Source organism: Podarcis pityusensis (assembly GCF_964106645.2).
Source record: "Podarcis pityusensis genome assembly, chromosome: Z".
Taxonomy (NCBI): Eukaryota; Metazoa; Chordata; class Lepidosauria; order Squamata; family Lacertidae; genus Podarcis; species Podarcis pityusensis.
The window spans coordinates 21,507,762-21,519,273 of NC_138044.1; the positions used below are offsets into that span (position 1 = coordinate 21,507,762).

Genomic DNA, 11,512 nt, shown 5'->3' on the forward strand with positions numbered 1-11,512 from the left:
AACGGAAGGCAATGGCACTAATTGGGCCCCCGCAAGAGAAGGGAGTTGGTCCCTCATCCCCATGCCATCCCGACCCAGCCAGAGGACCTCTGTCTTTGAAGGATTTAGTTTCAATCGGCTCCCACGAAACCATCCAGCTACAGCTTCCAAACATCTGGTCAGTGTGTCCGGGGTCGAGTCGGTGTGGCCATCCATCAGCATATAGAGCTGAGTGTCATCAGCATATTGGTGACAGCCCAGCCCAAAGCTCCGGATAATCTGGGCAAGGGGGCTTCCTGGGAGTGTGCTGTCAAGGCTGTGCCATCTGCAAACATCTCTCAGGTAAGGATCCACCACACTTTTATCTTGGCTCTGAGACGTACCAGTTTGTTGCTCCTTGAATGGATGTTCACACCCTCTTCAGTTGAGCTGAAGGCATATAAGAGCAACATGGAGAAGAATATGCCAAAGAGAGTTGGGGCAAGAACAGAGCCCTGTTTCACACTGTCCTTTATAGGGAAGATGCCTGAGGATGAACTGTCATATTGGATGGTGCTGTGCATATTCTCGTGGAAGGACACAGTAATCTTGTGAAATTTATTTATTTTTTTAAATGATATTTATGAAAGTTTCAAAAGAAGGATACATAAATAAGAAAAATAAAAATAAAAAAAGAAAAATACAAAATACAAAAAAAGAACAATTAAAAACAATTCCATCTTTTCATCACTTCTCTTTCATTTTCTTGTTTCCCGGACCTCCTCATACCTCCCTTTTTTGTATTCCAGTTCAATTTATTAGTTCAGCAATTGCTTTCCCTCCTTTTTAATCCTGATCTTAATCTTAGTATATTATAGCATTAGGTTTTTGCGTATTTAGAATCCAATTTTTCCGTATTTTTATACCATTACAGCTAGAAACCACTTAACTTCAATCCAACATCATTCTAACATTCATTAATTTTGCAGTATTTCTGTAAATAATCTTTAAATTTCTTCCAATCTTCTTCCACCGACTCTTCTCCCTGGTCTCGGATTCTGCCAGTCATTTCCACCAATTCCATATAGTCCATCACCTTCATCTGCCATTCTTCCAGAGTGGGTAGGTCTTGTGTCTTCCAATGCTTTCCAATAAGTATTCTTGCTGCTGTTGTAGCATACATAAAGAAAGTTCTATCCTTTTTTAACACCGTTTGGCCGACTATGCCCAGGAGAAAGGCCTCTGGTTTCTTCAAGAAGGTATATTTAAATACCTTTTTTAATTCATTGTAAATCATCTCCCAGAAAACCTTAATCCTTGGGCACGTCCACCAAAGGTGAAAGAATGTACCTTCAGTTTCTTTACATTTCCAGCATTTATTATCGGGCAAATGGTAGATTTTTGCAAGCTTGACTGGGGTTATGTACCACCTGTATATCATTTTCATAATATTCTCTCTTAAGGCATTGCATGCCGTAAACCTCATACCTGTGGTCCATAACTGTTCCCAGTCAGCCATCATTATGTTATGTCCAACGTCTTGTGCCCATTTAATCATAGCATATTTCACCGTTTCATCCTGAGTATTCCATTTCAACAGCAAGTTATACATCTTTGACAAAATCTTAGTTTTGGGTTCTAACAATTCTGTTTCTAATTTTGATTTTTCCACCTGGAAGCCGATTTTCTTGTCCAAATTGTATGCCTCCATTATCTGATAATAATGAAGCCAGTCTCGCACTTTGTTTTTTAATTTTTCAAATAATCTTGTGAAATTTAAGGCAGGTGGTAACTGACCAGTGACCAGTGAGACACACCACTGGCCACCAATTAAGGCAACTCATAGTGCTTGTACCTTACTCCAATCAGATTGAGTTTATAAATCAAAACGGATGCTTCCCTCATTGTTTTTGCTGCATTTTCAGCACAGCACTAAAGTGCCTCTCACTTCCCTCCATATCTTGTGCAGAAACCAGCTTCTTGACCATTGGACCCACTGTTGGTCTCATCTTCTCAGTCTGCTGCCTTCTTTACCGTATGAAAACTTAAGTGATGTCATAAGCAGCAGACCAGATATATCAAATACCTGAAAGTCCCTCTTTTCCTGCAGACCTCTGTGGGTGTTAAGATCAGCAGAGAGAGTCCACCTGGTAGTTCCTCTGCCCTCAGAGGCTGGGGGGTGGGGGAAAGCACCTTCATGGCATAGCCTCTGGAGGATGCTGAACATGCAACTATTTACCCTGGCCTTTCCACATTTGACGTGTCCAGTGCTTTTTTTCTACAAAAAATGTTTAGGAGTACTCTTATTTTCCTACTCATATTGAAATACTGCCCCTCAATGAGGCCAGACTTAGATTCACAAAATGTTTAGGGGTATGCATACCCCTGTGTACCCCCAGGAAAAAAGCACTGGACGTGTGTATTTTGTTCACAACCCTCACTTCTGCGATCGTATGTTATTTTAAACTGCATTTAATACTATGTTTTAGTATTAATGCATTGTTTTAATTGTAAGGTAAAAAGGTAAAGGACCCCTGGATGGTTAAGTCCAGTCAAAGGTGATTAGTCCAGTCAAAGGTGATTATGCAGTGCTCATCTCGATTTCAGGCTGAGGGACCCGGCATTTGTTCATAGACAGCTTTCTGGGTCATGACTAAACTGCTTCTGGCGCAATGAAACACTGTGACGGGAACCAGAGCACACGGAAACGCCATTTACCTTCCCGCCACAGTAGTACCTATTTATCTACTTGCACTGGCATGCTTTTGAGCTGCTAGGTTGACAAGAACTGGGATAGAGCAACATGAGCTTACCCTGTCACCTTCTGATAGGGAATCCCAAGAGGCTCAGTGGTTTACACCACAGCGCCACCCGCGTAACACTCACTCTCTCTCTCTCTCTCTCTCTCTCTCTCTCTCTCACACACACACACACACACACCCTGGGACTTTGGGTTAAGGGCAGAAGATATACAGTGGTGCCTTGCAAGACGAAATTAATTTGTTCCGTGAGTTTTTTCGTTTAGCGAATTTTTCGTCTTGCGAAGCACGAAATCCCATAGGAATGCATTGAAATTCAATTAATGCCTTCCTATGGTCAAAAAAAGTCCAAACAAAGCCAAATTTGGTACAACAAGAGTTTATTAAGTGCTCTTTAAAGTCACACATACTGTAAAGAGCACTTCAAAAATTGAAGGAACAATAAATTAAGTTTCTAAACATGACAGAAAAACATTTAAAAATCAACAAAGTGTACAGTACATTTTCTAAGACTCTGGGGGACAACTCGAAGGTTCCTCTTCCACTCTTTGCTTCTTGCTGAAGAACCTGTCCATGGTCTGCTGCTTCATCCGCCTTTTCAGCACCTCCCTGAAAGGCGACATGACCTTCGTATCAAAAGTGTTCACAAGGTCATGTGCCACATGCTTGTCAGGGTGGTGCCGCTGTGCAAAAGCCTGCACATCTTTCCGCTTCATGCAAATGTCCCTCAGTTCTTTGGAGGACAGCCGTTCCTCAGTTGCTTCCTCCTCTTCCAGCGAGGCCTGCTCCTGCGCAGCCTCTGCCTGCAGTTCGACCAGCTCCTGGGTGGTCAGCTCGTGGTCGTGCTCCTCCACCAGCTCGCTGATGTCCTCCTCTGTGACCTCCAGGCCCATGGTCCTCCCCAAGGCAACAATGTCCTGCACCACTGTTGACTCTGGTGCATCAGAGTCACTTGGTGCCACACAGTCCGGCCACAGGCTGCGCCAAGCGCAATTCAAATTTCTCTGGCTGATCCCGTTCCAGGCCGTGGTGATCATCTTCAAGCAGGTGATGATGTCGAAGAGGTCCTTCCAGAATTCCCGCAGGGTGATGGTGGTGCAATCAGTCACCTCGAAGCATCGCCTGAAAAGCTCCTTGGTGTAGAGTTTTTTGAAATTGGCGATGACCTGCTGATCCATCGGCTGGAGCAGTGGCGTGGTGTTAGGCGGCAGGAACATGATGCTGATGAAGCTGAACTCCTCCAACAAGTCCTCCTCAAAGCCTTTAGAATGAGCAGGAGCATTGTCCATCAGAAGCAAAGCCTTCAGCGGCAGGTCGTTGTCCAGCAGGTACTGTTTGACAGCAGGGCCAAAAGCAAGATTGACCCAGTCCACAAACAGCACACATGTGACCCAAGCCTTGCTGTTGGATCGCCACATGACACTCAGCCGCTCCTTGTCGACCTTGTGTTTCTTGAAGGCCCGTGGGTTCTCCGAGTGGTACACCAGCAGGGGCTTGATCTTCAGGTCGCCGCTTGCGTTGGCACAGAAGAGCAGGGTCAGACGGTCCTTCATGGGCTTGTGGCCAGGCAACTTGGCCTCCTCCTGTGTGATGAAAGTCCTTTTGGGCATCCTCTTCCAAAACAGTCCGGTCTCGTCGCAGTTGAAGACTTGCTGTGGAACGTAGCCCTCCGTCTTCATAACCTCCAAGAACTCCGCTGCAAAGTTTTCAGCCGCAGAAACATCAGAACTGGCAGCCTCTCCATGCCTGACCACGCTGTGGATTCCAGATCTTGTCTTGAACCCGTCAAACCAGCCTCTGCTTGCCTTGAAGACTTCTGGCTCGCCTGAGGTTCCTGGCTGTTCCCGGACAAGGTCTGCGTGCAAGGCCTTGGCCTTCTCACAAATGACGGCCTCAGTCACTGTGTCCCCTGCACGCTGCTTCTCTTCTAACCAGATGAGCAGCAACTTCTCCACCTCCTCCAGAACAGCTGGGTGGTTCTTCACGATCCGGGTGACTCCCTTGGCTGCATCAGTCGCAAGGATCTTCTCCCTCATCTTCAGGATGGTCCCGATGGTCGATGGATTCCTCCCGTACTCCCTGGCGAGGTCTGTCTCACGCATTCCACCGTCGTGCTTCCGGATGATCTCCTTCTTCATTTCCAGCGTAACCTTCTCCTTCTTCCCCTCGCCGGCCTCTGCAGCAGCAGTCTTCTTGGGTCCCATGGCAGCACAGCTCCTACCTTCGCAACCCCCCCCCAAAAAAATCAGTGCTTCACATCCAAAAAATTCAAAAGCACCCAGCCACCCACCACACAGAAATTCAAACCCAGAACCAAGTCCTTGAATTCCAAACACCCCAACCCAAAATCCAAAAACCCCCAAAAAAGTTTTAAAAGTTTAACTTACCGAATGGCTTCAAAAGAAGTTTTGGAAAAGCTTCAAAAATCACCAAAGTCTTCAAAAACCTCAACTATTCCCCCAGCCACCCACCACACAGAAATTGCAAACCCCTCCCCAACTGTTCCCCCAGGCACCCACCACACAGAAATTCAAACCCAGATTTAAAAAAAAAAAAAAAACCAGCAGAGTGGCTCAATGGTCACAGAAAATCATAAAAATGCAGAAAAAAACCACACAAGCTTCCAGATTCTTGCAAACCCCTCCCCAACTGTTCCCCCAGCCACCCACCACACAGAAATTCAAATCCAGAATTTTTTAAAAAAAACAGCAGAGTGGCCCAATGGTCACAGAAAATCATAAAAATGCAGAAAAAAAAACACAAGCTTCCAGATTCTTGCAAACCCCTCCCCAACTGTTCCCCCAGCCACCCACCACACAGAAATTCAAACCCATATTTAAAAAAAACCAAAAAACAGCAGAGTGGCCCTATGGTCACAGAAAATCCTAAAAATTCAGAAAAAAACACACAAGCTTCCAGATTCTTGCAAACCCCTCCCCAACTGTTCCCCCAGCCACCCACCACACAGAAATTCAAACCCAGATTTTTTTTAAAAAAAAAACAGCAGAGTGGCCCAATGGTCACAGAAAATCATAAAAATGCAGAAAAAACACACACAAGCTTCCAGATTCTTGCAAACCCATCCCCAACACCAAGTCCTTGAATTCCAAACACCCCAACCCAAAATCCAAAAACCCCCAAAAAAGTTTTAAAAGTTTAACTTACCAAATGGCTGCAAAAGAAGTTTTGGAAAAGCTTCAAAAATCCCTAAAGTCTTCAAAAACCTCAAAAAAGGCTACCACACCGCGTGCAATGAGTTGCTCCTCGAAGTCAAGTCGCAACTGCACCTCTTCAAGCAATGCACTCTGGGTATTAACGGTGTTAAGAAAAAGGAAACAAACTTGCAAGACGTTTTCGTCTTGCGAAGCAAGCCCATAGGGAAATTCGTCTTGCGAAGCAGCTCAAAAAACGAAAAACCCTTTCGTCTAGCGAGTTTTTCGTCTTGCGAGGCATTCATCTTGCGGGACACCACTGTATTGTAATAATAACCACAACAACTGTGACTATTATTCTCCTACCTAGCAACTAGGTAAGGTTGGGAGAGAGAAAGACCTACCCATTTGTTCTTAAGTAATATAATAATAATATACATTATTTTTTAAAAAGGGATTTAAAAAATAAATCTCTCATTTATTGCTGGCATCCTATATCTCTCAATAGAACCTCCTAGCAATATCCTGCACTGGGCTATTGCAATCAAGTCCATTGTTATTATTATAGTAAATCATGCCTACGGGTGTTTATGCAAACATGATAAATGTCCTGGAAACCAAGTCTTATGATGAACCATTGAAGGAACTGGCTGTTTAGTCTGGAGAAGAGGACACTGATATGAGATAGGATTGCATTTTATAAATGTCTCAAGGGCTGTCACGTGGAAGATGGAGCAAGCTTTTTTTCTCCTGCTGGGGAGGGTAGGACTTGAACTGATGGGTTCAAGTTATAAGAAAGGAGATTCTGACTAAATATCAGGAAGAACTTTCTGACAGTAAGAGCGGTTCAACAGTGGAATGGTCTCCCTCAAGCGTGTGTGGACTCTCCTTCATTGGAGGCTGTTAAGCAGAGGTTGGATGGCCATCTGTCACAGATGCTTTAGCTGAGATTCCTGCATTTGCAGGGGGTTGGCTAGATGTCCCTTGGGGTCCCTTCCAATTCTATGATTCTGTGAATATACAGGGTTCCCAGGTATATCACATTGATCATCTGCAGGAACGTCCCTGGTCATTCCGCAAGTTGGCAAGGTTCATTTGACAACAACAAGAAACCAAGCCTTAGTCAGATGGTGGGGTATTTGCTCCACTGCCAGAGATTCAGCAGGCACCTTCTTCTTCTTCTTTGAAAAAATATTTTTATTGCTTTTCTGTTCTCATAACAATTATTCAGTATCAGCATTTAATATCCATTTTCTAGTGTCCCGTCCCCCGCCGTTGACTTCCCCCAACTTCCATTTCTGGTTTGTTGCACTAAATGTTATATTCTGCTGTTTATATATAATGTTCTGTTACCACTAGTTGTATTTCTTGTTCTCTGTAAATAAAGTTGTAAATGTTTATTTAAATCCTGCCTACAAGTCCATAGATTTTTGGTTTTGTTTCTGCAAGTATGCTGTAAAGGGTTCCGATTCTTTTCCAAAGTCACTATAGTCCTTTTCACTCAGTTTGTCCGTTAACTTTGCCAGTTCTGCACAGTTCATCAATTTTTCTTACTATTGCTCCTTGGATGGTATTTCTCCAGTATTCCAGTTTTGTGCTATTAGAATTCTTGCTGCCGTAGTAGTGTTTTGGGGGGACAGGAGGTGGGCAGGTGTGGAGGACTTCCTGGTCCTGAATGGGGTAACTGTGCCCCTGAAGGACAAGGTGTGCAGCCTGGGAGTTATTTTGGACTCACAGCTGTCTATGGAGGCACAGGTCAATTCTGTGTCCAGGGCAGCTGTCTACCAGCTCCATCTGGTACGCAGGCTGAGACCCTACCTGTCCGTGGACTACCTCGCCAGAGTGGTGCATGTTCTGGTTATCTCCCGCATGGCCTACTGCAATGCGCTTTATGTGGAGCTACCTTAGAGGGTGACCCAGAAACTACAATTAATCCAGAATGTGGCAGCTAGACTGGTGACTGGGAGCGGCCGCTGAGACCACATAACACCTGTCTTGAAAGACTTACATTGGCTCCCAGTACATTTCCGAGCACAATTCAAAGTGTTGGTGTTGACCTTTGAAACCCTAAATAGCCTCGGTCCAGTATATCTGAAGGAGCGTCTCCACCCCCATTGTTCTACCCGGACACTGAGGTCCAGCGCCGAGGGCCTTCTGGCAGTTCCCTCGCTGCGAGAAGCCAAGTTACAGGGAACCAGGCAGAGGGCCTTCTCAGTAGTGGCACCCACCCTGTGGAACGCCCTCCCACCAGATTTCAAAGAGAAGAACAACTACCAGACTTTTAGAAGACATCTGAAGGCAGCCCTGTTCAGGGAAGCTTTTAATGTTTGATGCATTACTGTATTTTAATATTTTGTTGGAAGCCGCCCAGAGTGGCTGGGGAAGCCCAGCCAGATGGGCAGGGTATAAATAAGTTGTTGTTGTCATCTGTTTTCCATCTTTTATTTTGGGGAGATTGCTACTTTTTATATATTCTTCCATCAATGTCTTCTTTTCAGTTCCTTTTTTATAAAGATCTTCTGTAAAGTACTTAATGAAGGCTTCCCTTATTTCCTTTGGTTTGTCAGTGACCTTCAGCAGGCACCTTCTGACATAACCTTCAAATGCCTGTTGAAAGCTTTTCTATTCCACCAGGTCTGTGCAGGCAATTAAGAACACATCTTTCCACAATAGTTAATTGATGCCTGGTTTTATTTTTATGGTTCTTATTATAATTTTATGTATTACTGAAAACTGCTTTGATATTTTTCTTTGAAACAGCAGTATATAAATATTTCTTGTATTTTGAATAATATTTGAATAAATATTTGAATAATAATAACATATACAGTCATACCTCGGGTTGAATGTGCTTCAGGTTGAGCGCTTTCAGGTTGCGCTCCACGGCAACCCAGAAGTAACGGAGCATGTTACTTCCGGGTTTCGCCGCATGCACACACGCTCAAAATGACGTCACGTGCATGCACGGAAGTGGCAAAACTCGACCTGCGCATGCACAGACACGCCACCACATCTTGCATTCTGTTCAGGATGCAAACGGGGCTCTGGAATGGATCCTGTTCGCATCCCAAGGTACCACTGTAAGGCTAAGCCAGACTGTTGATCCGTCTTGTTCGATACTGTCTGCACAGATTTGGCAGCACACACCCTGCCCCCCACAGGCCCAGTTTTCCCAATTTTCCAAGGACAGTCCTGGAATTACAAAAGCCAACCTGGCTTCTGATTTGATCCTGGAATGGCCCTATTTCTCTCTCCAGCAGAACCACAGCAAAGGGATGTTTGTGTGTGTTGGGTATTTTGCTATGGACTAAGGTTGGTCGCCTTGGTTGTCCAAGGGGCCTGGTGGGAATTTTTCCACTTGGCAAATTGGCACTGGCCACTTGGTTTTCACCTACCTCGTAGCAATCACCACAACTTTGTTAGGGTTGTGGTTAGGCATTGTTTGACCTTGTGTGGGGGAGGGGAGGTGTGGCCATCACCTGCCCCTCCATGCTTAAGGGTATTCCGTTAAAGGAATCTGGGGGTGTTGATCTTGTCCGAAGCCCAGCTGGGGGCTAGGGCCTTGACACAACCCCGACGGGAACACCAGGGGGAGCTCGAGTTGGTTCGCATCGACAGGTCTCCCCCTACCGGTGGCTTACCCTTACTGGACTTCCTGCACAGCAGGCAGGAGTCAGATATAGTCAGGTCCAATCGATGCCTAAGCCAATACCACTCATATTTTGTAATTCAATAAAGTTGTGGCCAAAATTTGCCCAATAAACCTAACATCTGTGTCCTTGTGTAAGTTCTTTCCCAACGAGGGGGTGGCTGTGGGGTCTCGACACGCAACTTCATTCACATGCATGATATCATTCTTGCTACCTTAAAACTCTAACATTGTGTTCATAAATATTAATCACATTACTCAATCCTCTATTTTAAATTCATTACATCTTAGCTTAATGTACTCAATCAGTACTTCTCCAAACATTTCTATTGAAATACAGTCATATCTCTTGTTACATTAGCTTCAGGTTACGTCTTTTTAGGTTGCGTCCCATGGCGACCCGGAAGTACTGGAAAGGGTTACTTCTGGGTTTCGCCGCTTGCGCATGCGCAGACGCACAAAATGACGTCACGCGCATATGTAGAAGCGGTGAATTGTGACCCACGCGTACGCAGACGCGTGTTGCGTTCGCAGACGCAGGTTGTGAACAGGGCTCCGGAACGGATCCCTTTCGCAACCAGAGGTACCACTTTAATTTTGTACAATATATTCTTCGACACACTTCCATTCCTTTCTTAATTTTTGTTTTGATTGCATTATGATTGTCGCTGTCATCTTGGCTAATTCCATATATTTGAAATATTTAATTTGCCACTCTGACATTGAAGGAGTCTCCTCACTCTTCCAACTTTTGGCCACCAGTATTCTAGCAGCTGCTGTTGCGTATAAAAATATTCTAACCTTGTCTTTGGGAATATTGTCTGAAATTAGACCAAGAAGAAACGCTTCAGGTCTTTTTTGAAAGGTTATTTTAAAGATTTTTTTCAATTCCTCATAAATATTATTCCAGAAGGTCTTTATCTTTACACAATTCCACCAAATATGAAACAACAACAACAACAATTTATTATTTATACCCCGCCCATCTGGCTGAGTTTCCCCAGCCACTCTGGGCGGCTTGTTTTTATAGTGAGCCTTCAGCCTTTTTACACCTCCAACATGAATTTGTGGGTAGTTTATAAATTTTAGCCAGTTTGACCAGGGTCATATACCACCTATAATTCATCTTCATGATATTTTCTTTAATAGCGGTGCACACAGTAAAGTTTATATCATATTTCCATAACTTTCCCATCTCTCAAATCAAATTGCGTAGCCCAGATCTTGTCCCCATTTTATAAGAATTCCTTGGTTTGCTCATCTTTTAATTCCCACTCAAGAAGCAGGTTATATGCTTTTGAGAGATTTTTCTTTGGGTTTTGTAGAATTTCTAATTGGAATTTACCGTATTTTTCACTCCATAAGATGCACCTGACCTGATGCACCTAGTTTTTAGAGGAGGAAAACAAGAAAAAAAATATTCTTAACGAAACAGTGGATGTATGATTTTTGTGATTCATGCTGCGGCCACAGACATGTGATCTGATGGTGAATTTGGGGTGACCCAATGTAAAAATCCTGAGGATCCATGGGCTTTTACCTCCCCCCTCCTATGCAGCCTCCCCTAGCTTCCCTTATCTCTCTCCCGATCCCACCAATCAGCTGTTTCCTTTCAACACTCCCTTCCCTGTCCTCTGCCTTAGTGTCTTTTCCTTAGCTAGAGCAGCTTTTTGCTCCTCCTTTTCTTCTAATTTCTCTTCTTGTTGCTTTAGTCTTCCTGTCCCCCCCCCCTGCAAGTTTGCTGTCTTTACCTCCCCTCTCCCAGGCAGCCTCCTTTATCTCTAGCTCCCTTATCTCTCTCTCCCTGATCAGCAAATGATCAGAGGCTTTGTTTCAACACCCTTCCCTCTTTCAAAAAAGAGAGCATGATCTGCTTTTTGCCCCTGCGCAATTCAGCTCCAGGGACCATTCATTCACTCCATAAGCTGCACAGACATTTCCCCTTACTTTTTAGGAAGAAAAAGGTGCGTCTTATGGAGCGAGAAATGCAGTAT

The 11,512-nt window shown here is 44.4% G+C and overlaps 1 protein-coding gene across 1 annotated transcript; it reads right to left on the bottom strand.

Moving 5' to 3' along the window:
• Positions 1–317: 317 nt before the first annotated feature.
• Positions 318–5,917, bottom strand: LOC308468899 (tigger transposable element-derived protein 1-like; the record flags this gene model as incomplete). The annotated part of the gene is made up of 3 exons (XM_080991368.1): positions 5,883–5,917; positions 4,371–4,938; positions 318–408 (listed from the first exon to the last, which is right to left on the bottom strand). The coding sequence occupies exons 2-3, from the start codon at positions 4,919–4,921 to the stop codon at positions 318–320; spliced, it is 642 nt and encodes a 213-aa protein (XP_080847494.1). The 5' UTR covers positions 4,922–4,938; positions 5,883–5,917.
• Between the last annotated feature and the right edge of the window lie 5,595 nt (positions 5,918–11,512).